Below are 27,648 nucleotides of genomic sequence, written 5' to 3' on the forward strand. Positions count from 1 at the left end.
TCCCTGGCTGTAGTTGATCACACAGGTTGGACAGGGCAGGATCTGTCACTCTTCTTCTGGGAATATGCTAGGTCCACTGAGCAGCCTAGGTTTAACAAGAACTCCAGTAAAATTACGGAGTGAGTGGTGCCTGTACGCAAAAACCTGGATGGAAAGGTAGCCCCAAGAGTGGAGGGACTGCTGATTTCTGGGGTCTGAGAAATGCCTCCCTGAGAAAGCACCTGTTCCTTTTAGAATACGCAAGGATTCTTTCACCCACCTCTAGACAAACCCCCTCCTGCCCTCGCTTTGGGAGGGAACTGAGGAACGTGATTTAGGGGCGGCCAGCACCACCCTGCCGCACCAGCTGCTGTCAAATCCCGAGCGGAGTTTCCGGAGAGCGGGGAGCCGCCGGAGGAGGGGCAGGGAGGGAGGCACGGCCGTGCCGCGGGGGTTCTGCGGCGGAAACCCGCTGTCCTCCCAGCCCCGCTCCCCGGAGCATCCCCGCTCCCCGGAGCATCCCCCTCCGGCACAGCCCCGCCGGGCACAGCACCTCCGGGCACAGCATCCCCCTCCGGGCACAGCATCCCCCTCCGGGCACAGCATCCCCCTCCGGACACAGCATCCCCCTCTGGACACAGCATCCCCCTCCAGGCACAGCATCCCCCTTCGGACACAGCATCCCCCTCCGGACACAGCATCCCCCTCCGGGCACAGCATCCCCCGCCGGGCACAGCATCCCCCGCCGGGCACAGCATCCCCCGCTGCCGTGGCGCCTCGGGTGCGCCCACTCGCCGCAGATCTCCTCCCTCCACATCATTCAGTTCATCCGGATTTATTTATTTATTTATTTTATTATTTTTTTTTTTCTTTTTGACCTGCACGTTGGGGTTTATTTTTTGTTTTGATTTTTTTTTTTTTTTTTTTTTTTTTCTTCCCCGTTGGTTTGTTTTCCGTCTATTCGGAAATACAGGCGCAGAGGGCGGGCACCAGCCCGGTGACTCTCCACACATCCCCCCGGGAGAGAGGCGCTCGCAGCCGCTCCGAGGGTGCAGCCGGCTCCCGGCTGAGCCTCTCCTCATCCCGGGAGCGGGCGGACCAGCCCGGCTGTGGAGGTACCTTGGGATGTGGTGGGGGCCGGGGTCCCCGGGCCGGGGCCGGCTGAGGTGGGCGGCTGCTGCCCCGGCCCACGCGGCGGGGCTGTCGCTCTGTCTCTCCGACCAAAAGAATAATTTTGGGGGCATAATTTGGTGTTTTCTCGCAAATCAGAATCATGGTGCGAAGCTTTCTCATCCGGGACGGCGGTGAACTGAGGGAAAGCTTCACCCGCAATTTGGTGTGCATGTGCTTGTTTTTACTTCATTTCTCCTCCGTGTGAAAACTCCTCGCAGGTTTTCATCACGGGGTTTAAAATGTTGTGGATGTTGGGATTTTGGTGCTATGGGATTTGTTTTGTGGGCTTTTTTTTGTTTGTTTGTCTGTTTGGGTTTTTGTTTGTTTGTTTGTTTTTCCCACAGCACTTAAAACATTCACCTGTCGACCTCGTGTGAAATAAATGGCAATGGTGTTTGTATCTCTCAGGTTACAGTGTAAAGAAAGGTGCATGCTTACCCACCCTATGAACAAACAGGTCAGTACCTAAAAGAAGTGGGTTTGGTGTTTCAGGTTTCTTGGGAAAAGGAATTTCAGCTCAGTCATTTGTACTGGTGTGCACTTAACTTAGTTAAAATGTTGGTGGCATAAAGAAGTTGAGAGTCTTTTCCTTTGCAGGCAGGAATTCTTTTTGCTTGCAGGTAAGATGAAGAAAGTAATCCTTCCAGTGTGCTTGCATGTGGCCCAGTGTAATTAACTGGGTGTGCAAAGATATGTATTTATGCTGTTTCTTGCAATGCAGCTGGGTTTTGATACTCAGTTAACACCTTTTATTTGTCTTTTTGCCAACAAGTGCACAATGATAGCAAGAGTTCCTTACCTTACAACTCTGTTTAAACTGTGGAATAAATGAACTCCTCTCTGATATCTCTACAGATTCCAGTGAATGGGCAAATGTGGCTGTATTGCCTGGTGTGTGAGACTGAGTGTATGAGTGTAGCCATAGGTGAACACAGCCCTGTGCTTCTGATCCAGTTTTGTGGCAAGACAGCAAAGGTGGTAGCTGTGTGATGGCTTCAAGGGGTCACAGAGTGTAAGGTCCCCCTTTGATACAGAGGCTATTGTGTAAATCAGGATTTGCAGATTATCTCTGATGAAATTGTCCTGGTTGCTGATGGGACAAGATTGTATGAGGAATGTCTTAAGAGATCTGCCCTTGTTTTATATGTTCCCTCTCCAAAAAGACTTTTGAAAAGAGAAAAATCACCTCTGATGAAGACAAATCCCAGCATCAGGGACACACACAGGAAATTCAACAAACCAAAATTTCAATTTTCCAGAAATGGGAGCAGAAAATATTTAACTATTCAAACCTTAAGTGTTAAGAGTCTAATAGTCATTATTGCTTTGTTTTTTAGTAATGCTTTGTTTTTTCAGAGTCATTTGTCCTGCATGTTTTTTTCTTTGATGTTGACTTTTTTTTTTTCCAGCACTGAACATCAGTGCTTTGATCCAGGAGTGACTGGTATATATTAGATTGTGAGCAGATAGTTCTCTTTCAGTCACTTTATAATATTATATAGATATGTCCATGTACAATTGAAAGCTAAAGAAAATTACTCTTTTTCCCCTTAAAGTATTTTATGCAGATGGTTATTCATAAATGTGTAGTTAAGAATCTGCTGAATTGATCTGTACAAATACTTCTAATTACTATGTCCTGACATTATCTGCAGGTTACAGTATAGGTGTTAACATATTTTTTAATAGTAAAATAAAAATTTCATTTTATCATTTGTGCACTCTGTACATGGTGTTTCAGTGCCTCAGGATAGTAAAGCAATGAAAAGAAGATGAAGTGGCTGGTAATTTTCTCTTTAAACTGACCGATTATTAAGATGATAAAGCTATTACCAAACCAATAAAGAAAGTATTGGAAGAGTAGATAGGCAGTAAGCAAGGAGACCATATGGATTTAGAAAAGGGAGTTAATGAATAGAAAAAAATATGTTTGGGAAGTGTGGAAAATGTGTCAAAAGAGTTTCCAAAAGTCAATCTGAGATAGTTTTCACAACAGAAATAGCAAGACAAAGAAGGAAAGTAGTAGCTAGCTGTAGGCAAAGCTCAGTGTGAAGCTAACTCCAGAACAAAACAAATTTCTTTCTTTCTTTTGAATGTGAACATAGATGTTGGACCATGGGTACCCAGGCTGAAGAGCCCATGGGGTGTAGAAAAGGGAAGTTGTGTGAGAAGCATTTATTCTGCTTTCTCCCTCAGCCCTTGAGCTCTGGTTGGAGCTAAGGACATGACCAGTGTTGCAGGTACAGTGGGGCTGACCCAGTGTGCTCTGGCCATGGACTGGAGACCACCTTTAAGCTCCTGTCCTCAGCTGAGGTTGGCACTCGTGTTTGCTGAAATAGCAGGACAGTCCTGAGCAGCCACTGGTATGTTCAACAATCAGTATGGAAGAATTAGGAGATGTGACTCAGGATAGATCATGCCAGGCTGCATTGATTTTTTTTTTTTTTGCCAAAACAAATGGTTTCTGAAATATAAAAGGCAGGCAAATTCTCCTTGTTGCATTCCTCTGATACTTCTAAGCTTGCCCTATCCCTCCAGCTGCCTCTTTCCTTCTCAGCCGCTGGGGAGCATAAGGATTTTTGATATATGGATTGTCAGTATTCAGAGGTACTGAATGGTCCCTTGGGGTTAAGAGGTGTCTGGTCAGGGACATGGAAAAAGATGAGCAGAAGTTCCAGGAAATCTAAACCACATTTGAATTCTAGGAAACTTTTCTAGAGGATATGAACATATAAATAGTTTTATTGTTAGTATGCGTGTTTCATGCCACCTTGGGGTTTGTCAAATATAACCATGTTAGATTTACTTAGATTTAGTAACTTTTCATTGCAAAATGACTGAGTTAAAGTGTATATTTTTATGTGCAGTACAGAGTGATAATAATAGGAATACACACACACGTATTTCATCAGCAGTTAGTGGAAAGAGGCCTACTTTAATGCTCCTAAAACCTCCTCTTTTATTTTTTTTTCTTGCTGAAGAAGCCTGTATCTCTTGTAGACACCGAGCTTGCATGTCTGGCAGAAAGATCCAGCTGCACTCAGTGGAGCAGCCTCCCTCAGGTGTCTGGGTCTGTGTTGCAGGAGCCCAGGGGAGCGCTGGGTGAGCACCAGCCCCGACCTGCCTGCCCACAGCCGCTTTCCTCAGGCGTGGGAGGTGGGGAGCAGGCACCTGCACGTAGGCACCGTGTGGAAAATGGGCAGGCTGAAGGTGAAATCTGGCATCCTTAGCGTGACAATACAGACACAGCCCTTCCAGACAATGAAAAGTTAGTGGTTGCAAAACAACAGGCAGTTCTTGAGGAGAAGACGGAATTTCCACTAAGTAATCCAGTTGATTAAATTAGATTTTATGAGTTTCAACTGATTCAGGGCTTCAGGCTTTAAGACAGAATCGCCAAATCCTATCAAATTCCCTAAGTGTTTCCCGTTTTGTCATTTCAGGATGCTCACCAGAACCCCGAGTGTTGTTGCCCAAGTGTTCCTTCTTCTAAGCATAGTTCTTGTTATTGCTATTGCAGTGATTCAGATAAATCAGCAACAGGTCCTCTCCCCAGGGCTTAAGGTAAGTCATAGGATACCTCAGGAAGGAGAACAGTGTTTTGAACTGATGTTTAATAATAAGTCATTTTTATGGGGTGATTCAAATGAGCTTGCAGCCATAAATTAATGTTTAATCATATCATCGTGGGAAAACTGAAGCTGAGAGAAAAAGAGAATTGGTCAAGAGTCAGTGGCAAAGCAGGAAAAACATTTCTTGATCCCCTCTCTGTGGTGGCTATTGTGCAATGTCTTCAGGACTGAAAGGCCAAAGTTGGAGAATATCTCACTCCTTTTTCTTTTTTCTATTCCCCTTTAGTTTTGCCAGGGATTGGAAGTAATTTTAAAATGATTTTGAAGTGGGAAATACCCAGAGTTTAAATTCTACCCCCAAGCACAGCTGGGGAGTTTATGCTGACATCTTTGCAAATTGCACCCGTGTATCAAAAGCATTTGGGCTCTAAGTATGCACTTGATCCTTTACAATGTGTTGGGACTTGCTGGATATTAACAGAAGCAAACAAATTTCATTAAGGGGGGCAGAGCAAGCTGCAAAAGACAAACTGATATACTCTGAAGATCAGGCTTTGCCTTCTGCTGTGGAACATGTGTGCAGGTTCTTCAATGAGAGTTGTACACAATGAGGAAAAGCTGTAGAAAATACCCTCCTAAGAAGCTGTGCAGCCTGGCATGTAGAATTCTGGTTTTTTCCCACGATCCTCTTGTCAGATTTTTCTTTGAAGTCCCTTGTACCTTTCCATTTGCATGTGTGTTTAACTGGATAGTTCACATACTGATAACGATAGGCTAATGCCTCGTTACACTTCATGGGATTATAAACACCTTCAGCTTTGTCTGAATCATTTGCTGTTGTGTGAGCCAGACAATGGGATAAACCTGTAATTCTGATACATGGTGTTTTATGTATTTGTGTGGTGTGGTAGGGGGTGTGTGCTGGGATCGTTCATGGGGCCACAGTGCCTCAAGTATGTGCTCTGTTGAGCCCCAAATGGTTGCTTTCAGCAGCCTCACATCCCACCAGTTTTCATGCAAGGCAAGCCTGGACTGACATGCATCCCAGCTGAAGCCAGGAGAAGGCTGAACTCACTATCTAAAGACAGCCTACACACCTCTGGTGTCTGTCATTTTTTCACATTCAGAATGATAAAACTGTTCACCTTACTCTTTGAAGAAGCATTGGAACCACCTGGACTATCCGGAGCTGGTTTAAGTTGTGAGGTTTGCTTACTGAACCACAGCAGCTTCACAGCTGCTTCTCTAAGAAGGCTGGTGTTTCCTCTACTGGGTGTGCTTTAGCTTTGGATTTGAGTTTGGGCTGTAAGCCTGCTCATGTAAACGATATGGAGGACCCTGAGTTTGATTCCTGAGACACCGAGTCGTTCTCAGTGAGTAATTTACATTGACAAGAAATTCACAGGTAGAAAAGGAGGAACTTGGTATGCCAGTGAAAGCCTCCAGTACCTGGCTGATATGATGGAGCCTAGAAATGACAGTGTCCAAACTCAGTGGTTGACTAAAATTAATTATGGCAACAACATGATGAAAGCAGATTTATTTTTTGAAAATAGCTTTGTTCTTCTGTTATTACTGTTTGTGTTACCTGTGGCATAAAAGCTGTTTCCCAAGATGCATGTTGAGAGCATCCATTGTGGCACAAGAGATAAATTACATTCTATGCCCCTGGTGTTTTAAACTGTTGTTGCAAAATTGAGTATTTTGGATCCTTGATGGTTGGATTATCTGAAGACTGAGCCAGTGATTCATGAAGGAAGGGCCTGCCCATTGCATGAGGCTATGGCACTGAAAGAACTCATGACTCACTGACTCTACACACCATGAAGTGAGAAGAGTGATGAAGAAAACACAAACATCCTCAGTGGAGAAGTCTGCAATTATAAATGATAACAGCACTGAATGTAATAAGCCTTTGTAGCAGTCAAAAAAAAAAAAAAAAAGAAATCTGTTGGTCTATTGCTATTTTGTGAGCCCTAGAGAAGAAAAAGCCCACTTCATTATTGTGTTTCTTTAATTTGTCCCTTGAGGTGCTACAGTTTTCAATACCTAAATTTTTCATGTCTCTTTTGGCTCTTAGGAAGTGTTCTGCATTGTTTGTGGATGCTGTACTTGATTAAAACTTGATCAAACCTATGTAGCTGAACTGAAGCCTGCATCTAGCACAGATCCACTTTTGTGACCTCCATCTTCCCTGTAACTGGTTTAGCTTGCTAGCTTCTCTTGGCAGTTTCCCAAGTGATTGGAAGGCAGGTGGCCCATCATAACTGTGCCTGCTTTAAGGGTTTGTGTATCTCTACATCCTCCTATCGGAATGATACTCAGGCTGAAAAGGTGATTGATCCTGGGACTTGTGCTTGCTTATCTCTTGGGATTACTACTCTTCAGGATGTGCCTACAAAGCCATATTCCCATAATAAGCATTTTCTTTCGAGTCACTTTGTTTTCCCCCCCCTTTTTTTTTTTTTATTTTTTTTTTTCTTCTGGACTAGAAAACAAAACAGAATCCTGAAGCTTTTCTGGGTCAATGTTGTCTCCCTGTCTTGTCTGACTAATCTAGTCCATTGAGTAGGTGGTGGTGCAGCTCTTGGATATTAGGGATTGACCAGGCCTTTGAGATGACTGAAATACTCAGTGAGTCAGTTGAAGTAGAAAGGAAGGAAGAGAGAAAAAGTAGTTCTGGCCTTTAATGGCTGCTAGCCTGGGATAAGGGTTTGCCTGTGCTCCCACAGTGCATTCCAAAGCAGGAAGGCATTGCTTGTCCTTAAAGGGCAGCCAAAGGTGATCCAATATGCAACTTGGACAGAAATCTAACATCCCCAGAAAATTTTAATCCAGCCAGTTTGTCTTTGGCAAGACAAGGCTTGTAGAATTTTTTCACCTTCTTAAGATGCAGCATCCTGTGTCATTTCTGGCTTTTTTAGTTTTTTAAGATTAATCTTGGTCCTAGCATGTGACACAGTTGTCACTGATCACCGTTTTTTGAGGCTGCATGGTCTAGTTTGCACACAGTGAACTCACACAAGTCCTGAGCTTCATGAGTCACCCTGAAATGGGCCCAAGAGACCTTTTCAAAAACAAGCATCTATTTTAAGGAAGGAAGAGGCTGTATAGGAAACATAGAGGAGGAGGAGGGAGAGAAAGGAAAAAAAAAACCTTATCAGTCATGCCTTGATTCAGATAAGAATCTGAAAGACTGCTCTTTTGGGATGGAAATGTCTTACTTACAGAAGGAGGCTGGGAAATGCAGGGGAAGGAGGAAGTAGCTCAAAAAAGTCCACAGTTAACTGAGGTAAAAATACTTCCATTATCTTCCAGCTCTCCTTGGGCCTGGTAGTTAGCTCTAAAAGTAGCCAAGTTAAAAGCTTCTATTTGGCACTTTAAGCTGACTGAGACTATATTTCATTAGTAGTCCTTAAGCAGATTGACCATTACTGTGTTATGTACCTCCACGGTGCTCATCTCTTCCAAGGAGAGGAAATACACTCAAATTATCTTTGCTAAAAGTGGTTACTGAAACAGAACCTGATGATGTAGTGGTTTGATAGTATCTGTGGAGCCTTTAATCTTCTAGTGGATCACGGTAAATATTGTCTGCATAAATATAAATGAAATTTTCATTATCTAACAGTCCTCTATGAAACAGACTAGACTGGTATTGCTGGTTTTCTTTGGGGGCCAGGGGTTTTTAGGGTTCCAGTAGAAGCCAGGAATAATCAGGTGTGGAAGCTGAATGGTTGGCCACCTGAAGCAGTGATCCTTCCCAGTCGGACTTGCTGGTCCCCAAGGGAGGCAGTGGGATGAAATTTATCAGCCTGCTACAGGGGCTCTTACTGCTTTGCAGACAGATGGAGGCTCTCATTTTTCAGTATTGTCAGGTCCCTGGGCATCTGCCTGTTTCAAAAGAAAAAAGCTGATGGAAAAATGAGCCTTACACTGTGTGATTCCTATCAATTAGGTGACTTTGGAAGAGCTAAACATACTTTCAGGATCATAAAGAGGATACCAAAATTGCATTTTGCTTCCCTTTATGAGATTGTCTTCCCAGTTACTACAGTTTTCTTCTGCCATAAAATATGGGAAAGGTGGAAAGACTGGTGTGGTGAGCAGTGGGGTGGGATGGAGAAACCTGTGCTTTAATCCAGAGTCCAAGAGACCTGGGACAAGTAATTTAAATATTTCCCATTTATTTTCTAAATAATCATGGGGTAATATTGGTTCTCTTTCCCTCTGTGTTTTCTCATACTCTGGCACAACCTGTTCTCAGAGGCAAACTCTCAGGTGGACTAAACACTCAAAGGGAGAGGTTTATGGGGCAATTAGGAAAGAACCAGACTTGTTACATCATTCTTACTGTCGACTGTTAGGTACTTTACCTCTCTGCTCATAGCTTTATGGATCCCTTGTGCATCCTTGAATCTAAAGCCTGTGCTTAGATATCAAACCCTTCAGTGTTCAGGGAATGGACTGGGATAAAGGGAAATTAACTTGCTCCAAAATCAGGTCCTAACACAGTGTTATCTATTTGTCAGTGTGGATTTTGAACCTGATGCTGAAAGGAGATGAGCATTCTCCATCCCCACTGAATTAAATATTGAAGATGTGTAGTATGTTCCTTGGTTTGCAGCCAGATGAATTCTGTGCTTGGCTGTTTGATTCATGCCTAAGCGCCTAACACTCAAATTAATCTCTCTTTTAAATAATACACTGTGCATGCATTTCTAAATGTCTGGTGGTGCAGTGAAGTGCAGCTGCATATGGGCATTTAAGCTGTCATTGTTTGTTTCTTCATCTAATGTATTCTTTCTTAATCCCCAGTATGGAATAGTCCTTGATGCTGGATCCTCTCGGACTACAGTCTATGTCTATGAGTGGCCAGCGGAAAAAGAAAACAACACAGGAGTAGTGAGCCAAACCTACAAGTGCAATGTGAAAGGTGAGCTCAAAGGAAAGTTCCTTAGTTGTTTTTAGCCTGGCTTGTAGTGTTTCTTTCCCTTTCCCATCCCTTTCCCTTCCCTTTCCCTTCCCTTCCCTTCCTTTTTCAGTGCTGCAGAGGGAAGACTGTCAAGACTATGTCTGTATTTGTCAGCATTAGTTCTTTTCCTACTGATACAGTAAGATGCTCTAATCATTGCACCAGAGAAAAGAAATTGTAGCAAAATTTGATTTATTCCATGGTAGTGCATGATTGGTGCAGACAGAATTCAATCTAAAGAGAATCGGGACCTGTAAATGTTCAGACCTTGTGTTTCTTTCAGAATAAAAGTCTTATATATATTTAAAAATAGCTTGGAATAAAAAGAGTTTTAGAAGAATGGGAATCCAGCTCTTGTTAGATGTTAGTTGTTAATTAAGCTTCTCCACACTACAGAATTAGGAAGTAGCTAATAAAATTATTGAGTGAAATAGCTAAATTGGCAGAACTATTTCTGACAGGGTGTCATAGTTTTACCAAACATATAGGTGTGGCCTCTGTCTCAGGAAGACCTGTGTCTGTGCACAGCTAGATGATGTCCCACAGGTACCACTGGCTACCTGCCCTGTCTCCTGTCTGAGGTTTTGAATTGATTCCTCACAGACAGACAGACAGACTAGGCTGACTTCTGATCACACTCCAGTATGGTTGGGTGGTTGTGGATTCCTTCATAGAAACTCTCAGTCAATTCAGTGACATCTCACTCAGCTGTCAGAGTTATGAAGATGCCACACATTTTGTGAAGACAGATGGCCAGGTAGCCATGGTCAGCCCAAGTACTCCTCATCCCTAAGTGTACCAGATCATCAGGGTACACCCTTCTAGTCCTGGATAACTCTGCACTGCAGGAGACAGAGGGCTGGTTGATGGGAGATGTCCCCAGCTAAGCTGTGAGTGACAGTGGTGAACACATCTGTCAGTGTTTCTTTAGTGACCCTCTAACCATAGTCTTAAGCATTTAAATTGGGGTGTGGTTCTGGGCCATAATGAGGGGCAGATTTTTGCATACCTACTGAACTTGAAGGCCAAATGGTCAACTACTCTGTGAAATCTGTGGTGGTTTTATGATTTCATTTTTGCCTTTATTAAGTACCTCTGCCCTTGTATGTAGGAACCAGTCCCAAATCCAAATCCTTTCTTTATAGTGCAGTTAATCTGTCCTGGTAAGACTCTAAGCACTGGCAAAACTGTCCAAAATAAAATGGTTATTGTCTTGTGACCTGCTCTGTCTCAAAACTGGAGGAGGGGAGGTTGCAGCCACCAAAGGGGTATAAGGCAATGGCAGCTGCTGAGGATGTTGCTGCTCTGTTTTCCTCTGGTAGCAGCTTTCCTTTCAGCTTCAGGCCTGTTTGTGCTAGACTTAAGACTTTCAGCATGTCGTAATTCAAAAACAGGGCTGTGAAAATCTAATGATGACACGGTAAATGTTTAAGTTTCAATTCACACAGCCAAAAAAGGAGCTTTGTAGTGTGGAATCTGTAAAGGCTTGCATATTTTTTTTTCTCCTGTTTCTATCAATGCAATGTGATTGAACATAAATAGTTTCTCATTTTGACTTGGTAAGAACCACCTTTTGCTTAGCTTGGGACAAGGCTGTGCAAGATAAGGCTGCTACAGAGGTAAATGGAGTTCTGGCAGTTGTTCTCTACGGGGCAGTTGCTTCATGGGAGTGCCTGGACTGCTCCCCATGTGACTTCCTCAGCTTGGGAATGTTAGTAAGGAATGTTTTATTTACACCCAAATTGAGCCTGAACAAGTTGAGATCCTGATGGTCCTTGGAGTATTGAGCAAGGCAGGACTTTGATGTTAATTGTTCAAATAGCTATGCTTTATGCAGCAAGGTGTAACTCTCCTTTCTGCTCTTTGAAGGCTTTGGAAATTTGGAAAGCTGTTTACTAGTTCATGCACCAGAGCAGACCTGTACCTCTACGAATTCAAGAGCCATTTCTGTGCCTCTTGAAATGCACAGGCACCACATTGTTTATTCCATAAGCACTCCTAGTTTTCAGCCATCCTACACTTGTTTGCAGTTATGGGGAGGGGGGGAAGGGGGAAATGTCTTTCTCTTAACACCTGTTTGCTAATTGGGATAATTTGTAGTTGGCAAAGCAGGATGAAATCTATCTCTTCATTCTCTTTTAGGCCCTGGTATATCCAGCTATGAGAGTAGCCCTGGAGCTCTTGCCAAGCCTCTTGATGACTGTCTGAATAAAGTCAAGGAGAGAATACCAGTTCATCTGCATAAAAACACTTCTGTGTATCTGGGGGCTACAGCTGGCATGAGACTGCTGAGGTATGGCACAGATTTGAACTACTCTGTATGCATACTAGCATAGCAGTCTGTGGAAAAAGAATGTGAAAAATGCACTGGATGCATTTTTACACACTGGAAATTGGCCATCTCAAAAGGAAATGGAGCCCAGCCAACTTAATTTAATTAACTTCTTTGATAGGGAAAGCGTGTCTTTCCTCTGTTATGCTGTACTGAAAAGAAACTTGCTTTATTTTGTAGAAGGAGAGTTTGATTTTCTCTTTCACATCTGTCACAAAATACAGTGCTATGTAGACAGATAATGTTTGTGCACATCCATGGGCAGTAAAGGCAGATTGAAGCTAGACACTGCATTCTGAGTGTGGATGGGATCTGATGTGATGTGGCTTTTGGGGTCTGTCTGTGGCTTTAGCCCTGGCACAAATTTGCTTTATTATATTTGTTCTGTGGCTAAACAGAGCTGGAAGAGAGATTCCAGGACTGTTTTAACCAGAAACTGTCATATAAACACTCAGTTCATTACAAATAAAGGGGTATATAAGGAGAAAAAATCCCACCCATGAAGCTGCATGATAAAGAGTATAAAGTCAGTACATACTGAGGGAGTTGCTTGCTGAAATAATGCTGGATACTGGCTATTCCCTATCAAAAGCTTCCCCTTTGGGGAAATAATGTCTATTTCATTTATTAGGTGATTGTAGCAGTTTTCTTGAATTGCTAGTCAGTCAACAATAAACATGAAATTGCCTTTCCAGATGCTCAGTGTCTCATGTTTTGTGAATTGCTTAGGTTGCAAAATGAATCGGCAGCCAATGAAGTCCTTGCAAGCATTCAAAACTACTTCAGATCACAACCTTTTGAATTTAGGGGTGCGCAGATCATAACTGGGCCAGAGGAAGGGGTGTATGGATGGATAACGGCCAACTATTTAATGGGCAATTTCTTAGAGGTGTGTGGAAAAAACTGCATGACTTTCTTTTCACTGTTTCTCTCTTATAAATGAGAAGTTTGAGAGGACATACCTGTTAAAGCGTCATAGTTGCAACTTCTGTTTTCCCCTGAAGTCTCTATCAGAGTCTTTTTGTGGCAGTAATAGGACAAACATAAATCAAAGAATATGTTGTTATGGGAATGGGATATGGCAAAGGTAAAATTGTTGATCCACAAAAATGAGCTCTTCTCTAAATGACATTGGGTGCCTTACCAAAAACCAAAAAGTTAGATGACTCTTAAATGCATTGGTATGTTAAGTGTGACAGGTGGTGATTGTCTTGCCAACCAAAGATCTTTTCCTCTTGTTATTTGCTGTCCCTGCCACACGACTGGTGAAGGACCTGCCTGGCTTAGGGGTCTGCAAATTGTTTGGCAATGTTGGCTCACTTGTCTTAAGCAGACAAGACTGTTTGAGGCACTGAAGGTGGCCCAATATGCCTCAGCTGAGCCAGAAATCGTTCATACACAGCTCATTCCAAGAGTGCTGAAAAGCTGCAGGCTACACCACCAACTGTCTTGTGCAGACCAAGCAATACCAATACAAACACACTCATGCTGTTCTCAGACTTGGAATAGGGAACCAGATGTGTTGGAAAATCCCTTTTTAGATACAGGTATTCAGTATGATTTCATTCAGAGTAAAAGCTGTACCAAGATGACCTGCAACCACTCACCTGCATTCGTGACAGGAGCGTGCTTCCCTCACCATTGACAGCACTTCTGCCAGATTGTCTTACTAAGCTAAAATGAACTTCAGCCAGTACTGCTGAGTATTGATAGCTGTCCTGACTGAATGGCTCCTATCAGATCATGGCCATTAAATAAGAAGGAATTACTTGTTGGAGCTGTGACTGATAGCTCATGGTGAACATGCTGTTGACTTGCAACATTAAAAAAACAAGTTTTGGAAACACCTGTTCTGTAGGAGTTTTTCTCGTTGTGTGCATTTCATGCAGCAAAAGTGGCATTATGAACTTCAAGGTGGTGTCAGTCTTCTACCACATGAATTTTAATAATCCAAATATCAAATTTCATATGGCAAATTCATAAAAATGGACTGCAAGGCGCTGTGAAACCAGTTTAGTCTAAAGTATTCTGTGAAGAAATACACGTGGAATATCACTAGCAGAAGGGAGAAATTCTGACCTTTCTTGTGACAATGGGCTAAGAGTCAAATTCTGTGAGGAATTGTTTATGGGAATTTTTCACTGTAGAATTTTATTTTGAGTATATTTGCTAGCCCATAAACCCCAATTTTTCCCTTGTGTATACATTCATCTCATCATGCTCACTGGATAAATATTGACGTAGATAATCATAGAAAATCTACATTTGGCACTGTGACTATTTGGATGAAATACTAAATTTGGGGATATTTTTGGGGAATAGGGAAAAATGCCATCTGAATGGATCAGACTGCAGTTTCAGTGGAGGAAATGTACAGATTAAGGGTCCTTGCTCTTTTGACTTTGATGGAGCTTTCATCTGACTTTTTTGCATTTTTCACTCTATTTTCACTCTCTGTCTCTGTGATCTTTTGGTATTCTATTCCTTTAATACTTCTTCTTGCCTTGAAACAAGAAAATCTTGATACCATTTCCATTCAGATTTGTTCAAGTTCTCATGGGTATCTGAACTTCAGTTCTCTACATTCTAGGATAGACATTGCTCTGGTTAGTCCTGTGCTTTAATCATTGTGCTGTCCTACTGAGTTGAACACTATGCTGCATTCGTTTTCCCATCTTTCAAGATCATTTCACTCTCTGAAAGTACACCCCTCTTATGTAAAAACATAATGCCTGTTTTCCTCATAGTTACTTTTTTTTTTTTTTTGAAAGAGTGAAGGACAAAGAATGGGGGGGAAGTTTCAAGAAGTAAAGAGTAGAAAAGATTGAGGGGAGTACAAGCAGATGATATTTCTAATTTGTCTTGCTTTTAATTTTACATGTAGAGAAACCTTTGGAGGACATGGGTCCATCCTTACAGAAAAGAGACTATGGGTGCACTGGACCTTGGAGGAGCTTCCACTCAGATTTCATTTATCCCCGAGGACCCTGAGGAGCACTTCAATAGCACCTTGCAAGTGAAGTTATATGGTTACAACTACAATGTCTACACTCACAGCTACCAGTGCTATGGGAGAGATGAAGCTGAGAAAAGGCTTTTAGCATTGCTGTTCCAGGTCTGTTTAAGACCCTTTGCTATGTTGCTCTTGCAAGTGTTCAGTAATTGTCTGAGCAGGGTCTTAGGCTTGTGTTCTCTTCCCTTTGCTGGAGTCTGGAGATGCTAGTAAGAGCTCAGTTGTGCTTTGTTGTGGCCAAACACACTCAGGTTTCATACAAAAAACTTCATAGTTGTTAAAAATTAGTGAGAGTTCTGTGACATTTGACAAAAAGGCCTTGTAAATATTTTGCTGATCTTGCCGATGACTTATGGAGAAAGGAGTTTCTATGAATTATAGTGATCAGCAGTGTTGTGCTGACCAGTCATGTCAGTGAACAAAAACACATGCATCTGCAGTTTAAAAAGATTCCTATAGTTCATGCCAAATTAGGTCCTTTTTGCTTTTGACTAATATTTATTGTTTGGGATTTCTTGTATTTTTTTTTTTTTTATTCTTTTTCCCCCCAGAAATCAAACACCAGTGCCAATGTGGATAATCCCTGTTACCCTCAAAACTATAACACAGCATTAACGATGAAGTACTTCTTTGGCAGCCTTTGTACACAGTCTCTGAGACCAGCAAATTACTACCCAAACCAGCTTGTGAATTTCCATGGAACAGGAGACCCAGGTCTGTGCCAGGAGATGGTTTCTTTATTGTTTAACTTCACTGCTTGCAGAGACAGAGAGGACTGTTCATTTAATGGAATACATCAGCCAAGAGCTAAAGGGAATTTTGTGGTAGGTTTGCAAACACGGTGTGTTTCTTTTTGAGCTTGTTTACTTTTGATTTCTGTAGTTCTGAAAGTAACCTGCCATCCACTCCTTTTCTATAGGCTTTCTCTGGATTCTACTATACAATTAATGCTTTGAATTTATCTGGGCACTTTTCTCTGGATAACTTCAATTCGAGTATGTGGTTTTTCTGTTCACAGAGCTGGTCACAGGTAAGTGGGTGGTTGTTTTTTAGTGTTGCTGGGATTTTTCTTTTCCATTTTAAACCTCTGAGAGAGGGATATAAAAATAATATGGACTGGCTATGTGTTCAGAATCTTTCAGAGGGTCTGTATCAACCTAGCATTTGTTTTTCTGCAGTGCTTCAAACCATGTAGTATTTCTGTCATGCTTAACACTTGGAATAGGTTTCAAAATTTCATTTTGCAGTTCTAACCATGCTATAGAGATGACATGTAAATTTTAGAATCCATAACATCCTCAATCTTCAATGTGCAGTTTCATATTTATTTTCACTGCTTACTACATAAGCTGTTTCACTTTTAGAGTCTTTCTTTTTCTCAATCCCTGTATGTAGCTGCCTACACCTTTACTTGGTATTTCTGAAATATGTTAATAACTTCTAATTAGAACCCAAATATTCTCTAGTTACAAAACCCCAAAGCATTTGCTTTTTCCATAATTAACATGTTTTTTTAAAAAAACCCTTTTGCTTTCAGCTCCAGTTTATGCTGCCTAAATTTGAAGAAATATATGCCAGATCCTACTGTTTCTCGGCCAATTTCATATATTACTTGCTTGTACATGGTTACAACTTCAATGCAGAAACTTGGCCACAGATACATTTTCAAAAGGAGGTAAGTAATAATAATTTTCTCTTACTGTCATTTTAATCCAAAGAGATTGAGGAGGAGACAGAAGATGCAGCAGCCTGCAAAAATGGAATGGTTGTAAACAGCCTTAGCAAATGACTGTCAAATGCTTGGCATGAGACAAGACACTTTTCAAACCTCAGGAGAAATCTCAGCCTGTTTCCAGGGGTTGCAGCATTACTTGGGGATGCTACATAGATTCTTTTAAAGAGCTTTAAGCAAAGATCAAACACTTGTGTTTTAAACATTTCCCTAGTATTTTGCTCTAGGCAGTGATCTGCCTAAAACACCTCACCAGTCAAGGTCAGTTTGAGCTAACCCTGCTGAGCCAGAGAGCAGAACTCTGCTTTGCTGTCTCCTGGCAAAGCCTTGGAGGAGCTGGCAAAGCAGTTTGTAGTCAGTGAGTGGTGATGAAGCAGCTAGGACAGTTTCCATCCTCACCCAGCTCATCCATCTGGGCTGTAATCTGGCTGTCTGGTATAAGAATATTTTGATGGGGTATTGCCTTTCAGTTGACAGAGAGAGAAGGCTTACAATAGCTGTGTAATAGATGCATTTATTTTCCTCTTTGCCACTGCACAAAGCCTTACTCTGAAATCCTATCCCAGACTGTCTCCTAATGCCCATATAGTTTGGAAATCCTTCAGCACCCTCATGCAAACCAACAAGACTAGGTTGTAGATCTTCATGGTGTATTCTTAAATCCCCTTAGATGTGGGGGATGCTGGCAAGCTGTGAATGAGAAATCAAAAGCAATGTGTTCTGAACAGTCATATCTATCACTCGTGCACTAAGGAATCAAGTAGGATTTTCTTGCCTTGTTTTGACCTCTGATGGACAATCATTAGCAGCTCTGGAGGAGAGTTCAAAGTTTGGCTGTTCCACCAGGAAAACAGCACAGAGTTTACTTTGAGATCTTAATCTCCACTGGGCAGGGGTGTGCATTTGTCTTGATGGAGTGTGGATCTGTCTTGATATTTAAATATATCTTGTATCATCTCCAGCAGATAGGAGCAGCCAGAAACAGCAACATTTTCTTGTTTTTAGCCAAGACTATAAAAATACTGAACAAAACAAAACCCCAAAAGGCTAATTTAAAATTAATACCTTTGTTGCCTAGGTTTTACACAAGGGTAATCATGAAACTCCAAAATGCAAAACTGCATTCTCTTAATTAGATCTGCCCCTACTAAAATGGTAAGGTCTAATGTTGGCTGATCAGCTAAGCTGCCCCAGAGATAACAGCACAATCTCACTACGACTGGACAGTGGGCTTTTTGTCTATGCTAGGAGTATGTATTTCCTTTTAATTAGTGAACACAGCCAATGAAAAGAACCTTGGCCTAATGCTAAGATCTGGGCGAGATCCAGAGCTAGATGATTTACAAAAAATTAAAAGATTTAAACCTCATGATGAGAGGAAGACAAAGGACACTTTACCTTTTGATCCTGTGCTTATCAAGTGCCAGGACAATGACTTAATGAAAAGGACAGTAGAAAGCTGGTAAACTCTGTTACTCAAACCAGAAGTAGGGAAAGATGGCAAAACAGGAGGACCATGGAGCAAGTACAAACATACTCCATTTTTTATTTTTATTTGTTTCATCCATTTTGAAGTAGTTTTCCATTTATGTTTATTTTTTAAATGGAAGAGCCTAGTTTTGGTTTGTTTGTAGGCACAAAACCAAACATGGAACAAAAGATAATAGAGTTCCTGCTTTGGGGACTTTATCCTGGCTTCCTCTTTGGCCATGTTGGTGAGACTCCTTGTGGGTTTTCTTTGTTTTCTTGAACTCAAATGACATCTTGGGATTTGGCTATGGTGAGGGGCTAATTTTAGGAATTGGAATAGTAGTCATGGGTTTTTTATTTGCTTAAAATGTGTTTCTTGCACAGAAAATTGCGTATCTGGCTGTCTGCATATAGACCACACATCTTTGTACCCATCCAATACTTGTGTCTCACTTCTTTAGCCCAGCGACCAATTTTATTACCATTCTCTGGAACTACAGAAAAAGGATAATTTAAAATGGTTCTGTGTCTTCTTTGTATATTCCATTAAAGATTTCTCCTTGCTAATTTAAAGGACAGTTGCCATCAACAGCAGTTGAGCTTTTGGAGTCTATTCTCTTTGAAAATTCCATGGGACTAGGACTCTTCTGTCTTTATTTCAGGTTGGTAACAGCAGTATAGCGTGGTCACTCGGTTACATGTTAAGCCTCACAAACATGATTCCAGCAGAAGGCAAGCTGATCCAGTTACCTCTGAAACCTCCTCTGTTTGCTGGGCTCCTCGTCTTCCTCACAGCCACAGCACTGTTGTGTCTCCTCTTCCTCGTCTACTTGTGTATTGCATCGCATCACCGGAAGAACATCCCTCGCGTTGAACATGTATTTATTGCAGAATGAATGAACTTTGCTGAAGACAAAACAAAAATGTTATAGTGCTATTAAGCAGAACTTTATTTTGCACACCGCCCCCATTTTTCAAAAATAGACAGCAAAACTGACTTCTGAACCAGAAGCATCAATAGAGAAGAGGCACAAAGGAATCTGTGATATGGTGAATTGGAGTGCTTTTGGTAATTTTGGTAATTGTTTCTGTAAACCTCATTTGTCCAGTGTGCAGCAGAGAAAACATGGACAGACATATCACTTTGCTTTATAAGGGATTACTTGCCTTTTCCTGCCAGGTATGTGTTATTTTTTTGTTCATTAACTCTGTGCTAACTGGTGAGCTCAAGTAGTGGTGGATTTGATCACAGTGGCAGTTGTTCAAGATAAAATGAAACAAGACAGTAGCAGCTGTGGGAGGCGGGAACATGGTAGCTGTCCTTGGTGCAGTGCTAACACTAAAAGCCCTGAAGTAATCTAATTTCTGAAACTGGAACAAGCACTGGATAATGACAAGAACTGAAAGGAAGGGCTGTGATAGAATTGTTTTTACTGCTGTTCCAAACGGATTGATCCCCATCACAAAAAGGTGTAATAAACTGTCAACACCTCTCATGACTTTTGAGCCTGTCTTAAACAGCTATACCTTTTGGTACCATGGAGTCCCCAAAATGCCTCTGGTCTGGTACATAAGATTTGCTTTGGAAGTGGAACAAAATGCTTTCACACTTTAGTAACTGAACCTAAATTTAAATATCTCACAGTTGCCTCCAGAAGACACTGGAGTTTTCAGTGTCCTTTTCTGACTTTCACAGAAATGCCTTCTGTAGGTCCTTACACTGAAACCCTGACCTGTATACCCCACATATTGTTGGTCTCAGACAGTGGCAGTCTGTACTGATTTGACACATACGTATTATTTCAGCTGTCTGGATAGAGTCTCAGATCTGAACATTACATTAACATGTTAAACCCTTCTTTCAAGGCCAAGAGGAACAGGAGCCAGTCTCCAGGCCAGCAAAACACCTTTTCTCTGTGGGTTCAGTAAAGTATTGCTGGAGCTGTAGTCATGGCTCTAGTGCCTTGCTCAGCCTTTCCACTGTCCTTCAGCAGCACTGGGATCCACCTGGAAGATGCTTCTGTTAAACATACTGAATCTAGAGCTTTCTTACAAGGGCTGCTGCCTTCATGCAGCCATCAGCTGGCTTCCTTGAAAGCCCAGGCATTCTTCACCAAACCTCACACTCCCTTAAATCATGGGACTATTTCAGCTTCATCTATTCCCAGTATTGATTAGGGGATAGATAGGAGACAAGTTGCCAGTATTTTTACCCATAAGTAACATTTTTAATATCATTATTTTGTTTCTGCATCACCTTCTTACATATATTTGTTTGTGTGGTTGGGGTTTTGTTTTCTTTTATGTTTTTTCATAGGCTGACAGATGATTTGAAGGGAGCTTAATATCTTTTTAAATGAAAAAAAGAAAAAAGTGATTTTTCAAGCAGATCAATAGGGCTTTGTCCCTTCTCTTCTTCAGTCCCTTCTCTTCTTTGTCCCTTCTTCTTCAGTTGATATACTGCTAAGTCTTGTCAGTCTTACTGGAGTAGCAATAAGGTACAACGTATTATAAGATGATGAAGAGCTCTGTGGTGTCAAAGTTGTATCTGATAAAGTATCTGATAAAATTTACTTCAGAGTGCATTGACATTACAGGCAGGAGATATTTTCTGTGATGGATCTGTAACTGCAGTTATGGGTGAAAAAAACCCCAGACCGTTGGATGAAAGAATTAAAATGTTTTCTGTGGAAAATATTATTCTGGAATATTTACTAGCCCTACAAAACATTTGCTTTGTGAGTGGCAGGCCCATTCAGATGTGGTTTTACACCAATGGAACACACTCGCAAGTTAGTCTCTGTAGAGCTGGCAGCTAAAGAACAAGTAAGTTATTTCAAAAACCATTTGGACTTCCAGATGTACTCAGATAGGCCAGTATCTGTTCAAAGAATCAAATTACCCCTGTGAATCGCCTGTTTTGCTTTTTTAGTAGTTCCCTCTTGTCCTTATGTATATAATCTCCCTCAGTGTCACTGGGATACGACCACCTGCTCCGTCATACCTCTCCTACAAGTTTCAGATGGGGAAGTTGAGGGTGTTGAACTTCCAGCCACGCACCTTCAGTGACCACAGCTAACTCCTCCCCCAAGTGTGAGCTGCAACCAGATCAACAGGCCAGATCCCTGTCCTGCTGTCTAGAACCAAATGGATCTCTGGGGGAGACAGGGAAGTTGACAACACTTGGGAATGTGTACAAACCAGAGGTTATTTATCTTTTTATACTCTTCAGTGCCTGCTTATGAAGATTAATAAAATTGTGAAAAGTTAAGCAAAGTGTACGTTTTATTTTTAGCATGTTTTTCCCCTCCTCTACCAGTATTTCCATGCTGGTAGAAATGCTATTTTTAATAGAAGGGTAAGAAATCACTGAAATGCTGTTTTAGAGGGTGGGAATTTGCAAGCTGCAAAACTGATCCAGGTTCTTTAGTGAACAGGACAGATCATACGTGATGGTGACTTGGGAATACAAACACCATCACTCCAAACATCCCCCTCTTCCTCCTTCTTCCCCCACTGTACAAACTGAGTGTGATTTCATAAGGTCTGGAATATCCCTTTGGTCAGTGTGGGTCACCTGTCCCAGCTGTGTCTCCTCTCAACCCCCCCATGCAATCCCAAATCCCTTGCCAGTGTGGCAGTATGTATGGAAAGCAGAAAAGGCCCTGGCTCTGCGCAAGCCCTGCTCAGCAATAAAAAACACATCTCCGTATTATCAACTCTGTGTTCGGCACAAATCCAAAACACAGCCCCATACAAGCCACTGTGTTATCCCTACCAGCCGCAAGCGGCACGAAGTGACAAACTCTTACACGAAAGAAGATCCTGACTCGAGGCAATCTCGGTGTATCCCACACTTCGCAGTACGGGGTGGGCTCATGGTGGGCGCTGCCCCAGAGAGGGACAGTGTTCTGGGGTGACCAGAACAGACAAGTTTAGAGCAGTGCCTATGGAGGAGGGTGAGACCTTCAGGTGGTTGGACAAGAATTGATTCTTCTGGAAAACATCTCCTGCCGCGGCGGAGTCTGACCGTGGGCCACAGCGACAGGGCTGGGAAGAGACGGGAACGCGCGCCCCGGGACGCCACAGCACACGCGCGCGCCGGAGCCACGGCCACGGCGCGCGTCCCCGCGGCCGCCCCGCCCCGCGCACGCGCAGCGGAGGCGCCGAGCCGGCTTCCGGCCGCCGGGGAGGCCGCCCCGCCCTCTCTCTGCTGCCGCCGCCATCATGGTACGTGCGGCCATGCCCCGCTCCGCCGGCCCCGCCGCGACCCGCCGCCCTCCCGCCGCATCCCCTCTGCCGCCCCATCCCCTCTGCCGCCCCAGCGCTCCCGCCCGCGCCTCCCTGCGCCGGCACCCGCGGCGGCGGCGGGGAGCCCGCGCCCGCCTCACCCGCGCTAGGCCGGGGCCGCGCTCCGCGTGTTGTGCGGGCTCGGAGCGCGGCGGGACCGTGGCCCCCTTGCTGAAGCCTCGGGGTTTCGTGCTGTTCGAAAGCTTTCCGGGAGCTGAAGGGAGCTTAGAGGAAGGATGGGGTAGGAGTATTTACAGGAGCATGTGGTGACGGGGCGGGGGGAAATGGCTTCACACCGTAAGAGAGTAGGTTTAGATTAGATACTAGGGAAAAAAAAAATTACTGTGGGGGTGTTGAAGTACTGGAACACGTTGTCCAGAGAAATTGTGGATGCCTCATCCCTGGAAGTGTTTAAAACCTGGTTGGATGGAGCTCTGAGCAACCTGATGAAGTGGAAAATGTCCCTGCCCATGGCAGATGGCTGGGACTAGGTGATCTTTAAGGTCTCTGTCCAACCCAAACCATTCTGTGATTTTTTTCCGGGGAGCTCTTTTAAAGGGTCTCCAGAACCTTGAAACTGAAAATGGCCTTGGGTCTGTTCTCACCTAATTCAATTCCTGCTTGCTCTCCCAGGTGTTCAAGCGCTTCGTGGAGATCGGCAGAGTTGCCTTCATCTCCTTCGGGCCACATGCTGGCAAACTGGTGGCCATCGTGGATGTTATTGACCAAAATAGGGTAAGTTGTGAGTGCTGTGCCTGTGTTGCCTCTTTTCTGCCTTAATGGAAGCTTGTATGCTAATGTTGTGTGTATTTACTTCAATAGAAATTTTGTTTTCAAATAAGTAATTGATAAAAGGATAGGACTTAACAGCTGTTGTATTTGAAACCTTTAGCACACTTTTTCCTGCCAGCAGGTGTTACATCCCCCTCGCTGCTGTGTTTCCTTGCTGCAGGAGTGGACAAGGGATGTCAGTTGGAGTCTAAAGCATATGAATGGAATGGCATTAATGTGTGTGTAGAGTAAATATTTGGGCTAGGGGACTCTTCCTGTGCACATCTTGGTTTTGTGTGGCCTTTTTTTTTTTTTTTTTTTTAATATATATTCAGTTTGGCTTTTTTTGTCAAAGGTAGGCATTTAAAATTCTTTCTGTAAAGCTTTGGGTTGTACAGGCAAGACTTAATCTCCATTTTCATCTGCATAATTAAGTTTGGGATTAGTGTTGTCAAGATACTGTTCATACATTATTAGGAAGCAGCTGTCTAAATCAAATGCAATGGGAAAACTGCTGCAAACCCCCCACATTTGTTTCCCTTTTTCAGGCACTGGTGGATGGCCCCTGCAGTGGTGTCAGAAGGCAGGCCATGCCCTTCAAGTGCATGCAGCTGACTGACTTTGTCCTGAAGTTCCCACACAGGTGAGTTGCAATCTTTCTTGACCTGTGTAAAAGAACCCCATGTGGTTGCTTGATGACTGATCCTTACTATGTCTAGAAGGTTCAAATGGTAACAGATTAACAGTAAAAATTTGGCAGACTGTGGTATCCCAGTTGAATATGTTTAGGTTTTCATTGCTGGTGTTGGCTGATAGCTGCTGTTTAAAGGAAGTCTCACAGCAGTCAAGGCATTTCACAAGTAGTTCTGTGGTGGATGGTGTGGGGGAAAGCAGTGTAAATGCTGCTGTAGCTGCAGCTTTGCTTTTGCTACTGCTTAAGTCACCTTCAGGCATTAAGTAGGTTCCCTGCCTACAGAACTACACTGGAATTGCAGGAGGCTGAACTCATTCTGCTTTTTTAGCTCAGTTAATGTATGAATTTCTGTAATTTAGAATCAAAAAAGGGCAGTGGTTCTGATCCCGAAGCAGTGCTAGGAATAGCTGCTCATTTGAACAGTGAGGTGGATTGGGAGCAGATCCTGGAGGTCCATGATCAGTGGCACAGGGTCTAGTTGGAGCCTGTCCCCTGTGGTGTCCCCCATGGTTCCATACTGGGCCCAGTATTGTTTTAACTCATCAGTGACTTGGGTGAAGGGGCAGATGCCTCCTCAGCAAGTTCATTGATGACACAAAGCTGGGAGGAGTGGCTGATACCCCAGAGTGCTGTGCTGCCATTCAGAGGAATCTCAACTGGTTGGGGATACAGGCAGAGGGGAATCTTAGGAAGTTCAGCAAGGGCAGGTGCAGGGTCCTGCACCAGGGGAACAATAATCCCAAGCTTCTGTACAGGCTTGAGGCCAACCTGCTGGAAAGCAGCTCTGCAGAGAAGGACCTGCGGGTCTTGGTGGGACTGTAAGCTGTCCCTGAGCCAGCAGTGTCCTTGTAGCCAAGAAAGGCCAATGGTATCCTGGGGCATTAGGAAGATAGCAGCCAGCAGGGCAGTGGAGGTGATCCTGCCCTGGTGAGGCCACACCTGGAGAGCTGTGTCCAGGTCTGGGCTCCTCAGGACATGAGGGATGTGGATCTCCTGGAGCTCGGGCGACCAAGCACTGGAATAGGTTGCCCTGAGAGATTGTGGAGTCTCCCTCACTGGAGATACTCAGGAACCCCCTGGGCACAATCCTGTGCCAGGTGCTCTGGAATGGCTCTGCTTGAGCAGGGAGGTTGGAGCAGGTGACTCCACTATGGTTTCTTCCAACCTGATTCATTCTGTGATTCTGTCAGTTCTAATCAAGCATTTATTCAACAGAACATTAGGCCACAAGGATGCATGTGGCATTGACTTGAAGTAGGGTGTCTGAAGTAATGCAGTAAGAATCATCTTCCCTTGAATGAAATTTGGGAGGCCAGCATCGGGGAGAATCTTTTTTTAATAAAGACTGTAAATATGATTTTGTGACTGTTCCAATGCAGTGCTCGTCAGAAGTGTGTGCGACTTGCATGGGAGAAGGAAAATATAAATGAAAAATGGTCAGCGACAAGATGGGCAAAGAAGATTGAAGCCCGAGAAAAGGTAACAGTGTTTCACTGGGTGAGGAGTACATGTACTGCTCCTGCTTAATAAAGTTAGTTACATCTAAAGGCTGCAGGTTTTCAACAGCAAGCTAGGATTAAAGATAGACAAAGCATAGGTTTTTAGTTTACCAACTTAAACTTCTTGTATTTTAACGGTGAAAGTTGTTTTGTTCAGTTTTTTCTGTAACAGCCTCTTTTCCTGCATCCTGGGATGGTGCAAAGGCCTTAAATTGTGAGCTAGTTCCAGAAGTGCAGATAAAACTCACTTGGAGATGATAAGTTACTTTAGGAATGCTTTGGAACGCTGAGTTTTTCTTCTTGGATATATCAGAGTTTCATGACTGATTCTTTTCACACAGAAAGCCAAAATGACTGACTTTGATCGTTACAAGGTGATGAAAGCAAAGAGAATGGTAAGTGTTTGAGTGCTGCTTCTTTATGGGGTTAATGCTTGTAGCATTAGAGTCCCATCCAGTGTTAGTAGCCCTACTTCAACAGCTGGCTTGGGTGTGAATGTCTTGAATTTTTCATGCTTCATTGTATGTCACCACCTTCTCTAGTCAGTCAGATTTGAACTTGTGTAATCCACGTGTCAGTCCTCCCAAGTTAGAGCTGAGGAAGGGATTGCCTGCTGATAAAATCACATATTCTGGATGGGTTGCTGTTAGTATTTCACTCTCTAATGAAAATCATTTCACATGAAATACTGAGATGCCTGAGCTACCAGCCAGAATGATAATGTCCACTTGGTAGATTGGAACAGTTTTTAGGTGTAATTTGACATTTCAAATAGAATGCATGGTAAAGGATGATAATGAAAAAGAGGCAGAATCTGAAAGCTAAGCATTTGAATTATGGCACAGTATTTGAACTCTTGCTCTTACCATTCTGATAAAGTGTAAACATTTTCTTTTTTTTTTTTTTTTTAACAGAGAAACAGAATCATCAAGCATGAAATGAAGAAGCTCCAGAAGTTGGCTTCTAAAAAGGGCAAGAAGCCAGGGAAGCCAGAGAAGGCACCAAAGGGCAAAAAGCCAGAGAAGGCACCCAAGGCTAAGAAGCCAGAGAAGGCACCAGCATCCAAGGCACCAGCACCGAAGGCACAGAAGGCACAGAAATAAAATGAACTTCTCATTATGTATAACTGTCCTTGTTCTGGTTTTAAAATTACAAACATTTGATTTAAATTGTAATCATAAGTTTGTTTTTATTTCAGAACAAGAGTTGTTGTCTGTCTCATTTTTTAATGTCCAGCTGTTGGATTCTAGCATTCCCCAGGAACATGCAGAAATGCTTTTGGCATGCTGTGCCCAGTACTCTATACCCAATGCTAGTTGAAATAATAGCGCTCCCAGTTATTTAAAGTAGGTCAGATCCTGACATTTAAAAGCAGTCTGCTATTGGAATTGGTTGGGAATGTACAAAATTACTTCCACAGTCTCGAGTGTAAAATACATGAAAATAATTACACTAATAGTTCTGTGTAAATTCAGGCATATACTGAAAGGATATGTTTTGGTTAGAATACAAGAATGTCAGTGTTTGAAAGACTTGACAAATTGCTGTTCGAACACTAAATAAATATTTTTTTAGAAAACTTACACCATTTTTAAAGTAGTGACCTGGAAGACGTGGATGCTTCAGATGTCAAACACCATAGTTGCCCTGTTATGTTACCATAAGCACAGTTACAGTCATTTGTGAAGTATGAGCAAGATGGAAATTGTCAGCATGTATTTCAGTATGCTTGCTTTTTGGAATGTTTAAGTGTAAGATTTTGTGTCAAGACCTGAGATTAACTCCAGTTCCTTAAACTGCGCAGCATATATAATTTCCACTATTTAATCAAAACCATCAAGTAAAAGGGAGCGTGACCTAAAAATGAGTTCATCTGAAAACACCAAACTGCTCAATTTAGTCTTTGCATTATAAAATGTTTACAAATCTCAGTGTCAGCATCCATGTAATTTCCTGTGTTTCCTCCTGTAGTTTCTTGGCAGGAGATAGATTTTCTTCATATTGAATGGAGAAATCTTGTAAGTCTGAGGTATCATAATTTAAAAGCAAATTACTTTTTCAGTCAAATATAAATTGGAAGAAGTATATACTTTAAAGAATAAAGATTGTGAGACCTTTATATTGTTGTATACATGTTGTAAAATACAC

General features: G+C 42.7%; 2 protein-coding genes across 2 annotated transcripts; both read left to right on the top strand.

Moving 5' to 3' along the window:
- The first annotated feature begins 1,005 nt into the window (after nucleotides 1-1,005).
- Nucleotides 1,006-19,237, top strand: ENTPD3 (ectonucleoside triphosphate diphosphohydrolase 3). The gene is made up of 11 exons (XM_023919304.2): nucleotides 1,006-1,094; nucleotides 1,561-1,609; nucleotides 4,596-4,716; nucleotides 9,543-9,660; nucleotides 11,842-11,992; nucleotides 12,761-12,920; nucleotides 14,916-15,146; nucleotides 15,596-15,868; nucleotides 15,964-16,074; nucleotides 16,582-16,719; nucleotides 18,909-19,237. Exons 3-11 carry the CDS (start codon nucleotides 4,597-4,599, stop codon nucleotides 19,140-19,142), a joined length of 1,536 nt encoding a protein of 511 aa, XP_023775072.2. The 5' UTR covers nucleotides 1,006-1,094; nucleotides 1,561-1,609; nucleotide 4,596; the 3' UTR covers nucleotides 19,143-19,237.
- Nucleotides 19,238-21,021: 1,784 nt separating this feature from the next.
- RPL14 (ribosomal protein L14) lies at nucleotides 21,022-26,675 on the top strand. Its single transcript, XM_086850896.1, has 7 exons — nucleotides 21,022-21,072; nucleotides 22,336-22,476; nucleotides 23,170-23,271; nucleotides 23,856-23,950; nucleotides 25,381-25,480; nucleotides 25,842-25,895; nucleotides 26,415-26,675. Exons 1-7 carry the CDS (start codon nucleotides 21,022-21,024, stop codon nucleotides 26,601-26,603), a joined length of 732 nt encoding a protein of 243 aa, XP_086707022.1. The 3' UTR covers nucleotides 26,604-26,675.
- The last annotated feature ends 973 nt before the right edge of the window (nucleotides 26,676-27,648 follow it).

This window comes from Cyanistes caeruleus, chromosome 1 (genome assembly GCF_971803275.1).
Source record: "Cyanistes caeruleus chromosome 1, bCyaCae1.hap1.1, whole genome shotgun sequence".
In the NCBI taxonomy this organism is placed as follows: Eukaryota; Metazoa; Chordata; class Aves; order Passeriformes; family Paridae; genus Cyanistes; species Cyanistes caeruleus.

Coding starts and splice junctions, on each gene's coding strand:
- RPL14 (XM_086850896.1), top strand. CDS start 21,022: ATGGAACACACTCGCAAGTTAGTCTCTGTAGAGCTGGCAGCTAAAGAA. Junction 25,481..25,841: donor AGATTGAAGCCCGAGAAAAG/GTAACAGTGTTT, acceptor CTTTTCACACAG/AAAGCCAAAATGACTGACTT. Junction 25,896..26,414: donor TGATGAAAGCAAAGAGAATG/GTAAGTGTTTGA, acceptor TTTTTTTAACAG/AGAAACAGAATCATCAAGCA.
- ENTPD3 (XM_023919304.2), top strand. CDS start 4,597: ATGCTCACCAGAACCCCGAGTGTTGTTGCCCAAGTGTTCCTTCTTCTA. Junction 9,661..11,841: donor CTACAAGTGCAATGTGAAAG/GTGAGCTCAAAG, acceptor ATTCTCTTTTAG/GCCCTGGTATATCCAGCTAT. Junction 12,921..14,915: donor TAATGGGCAATTTCTTAGAG/GTGTGTGGAAAA, acceptor TTTTACATGTAG/AGAAACCTTTGGAGGACATG.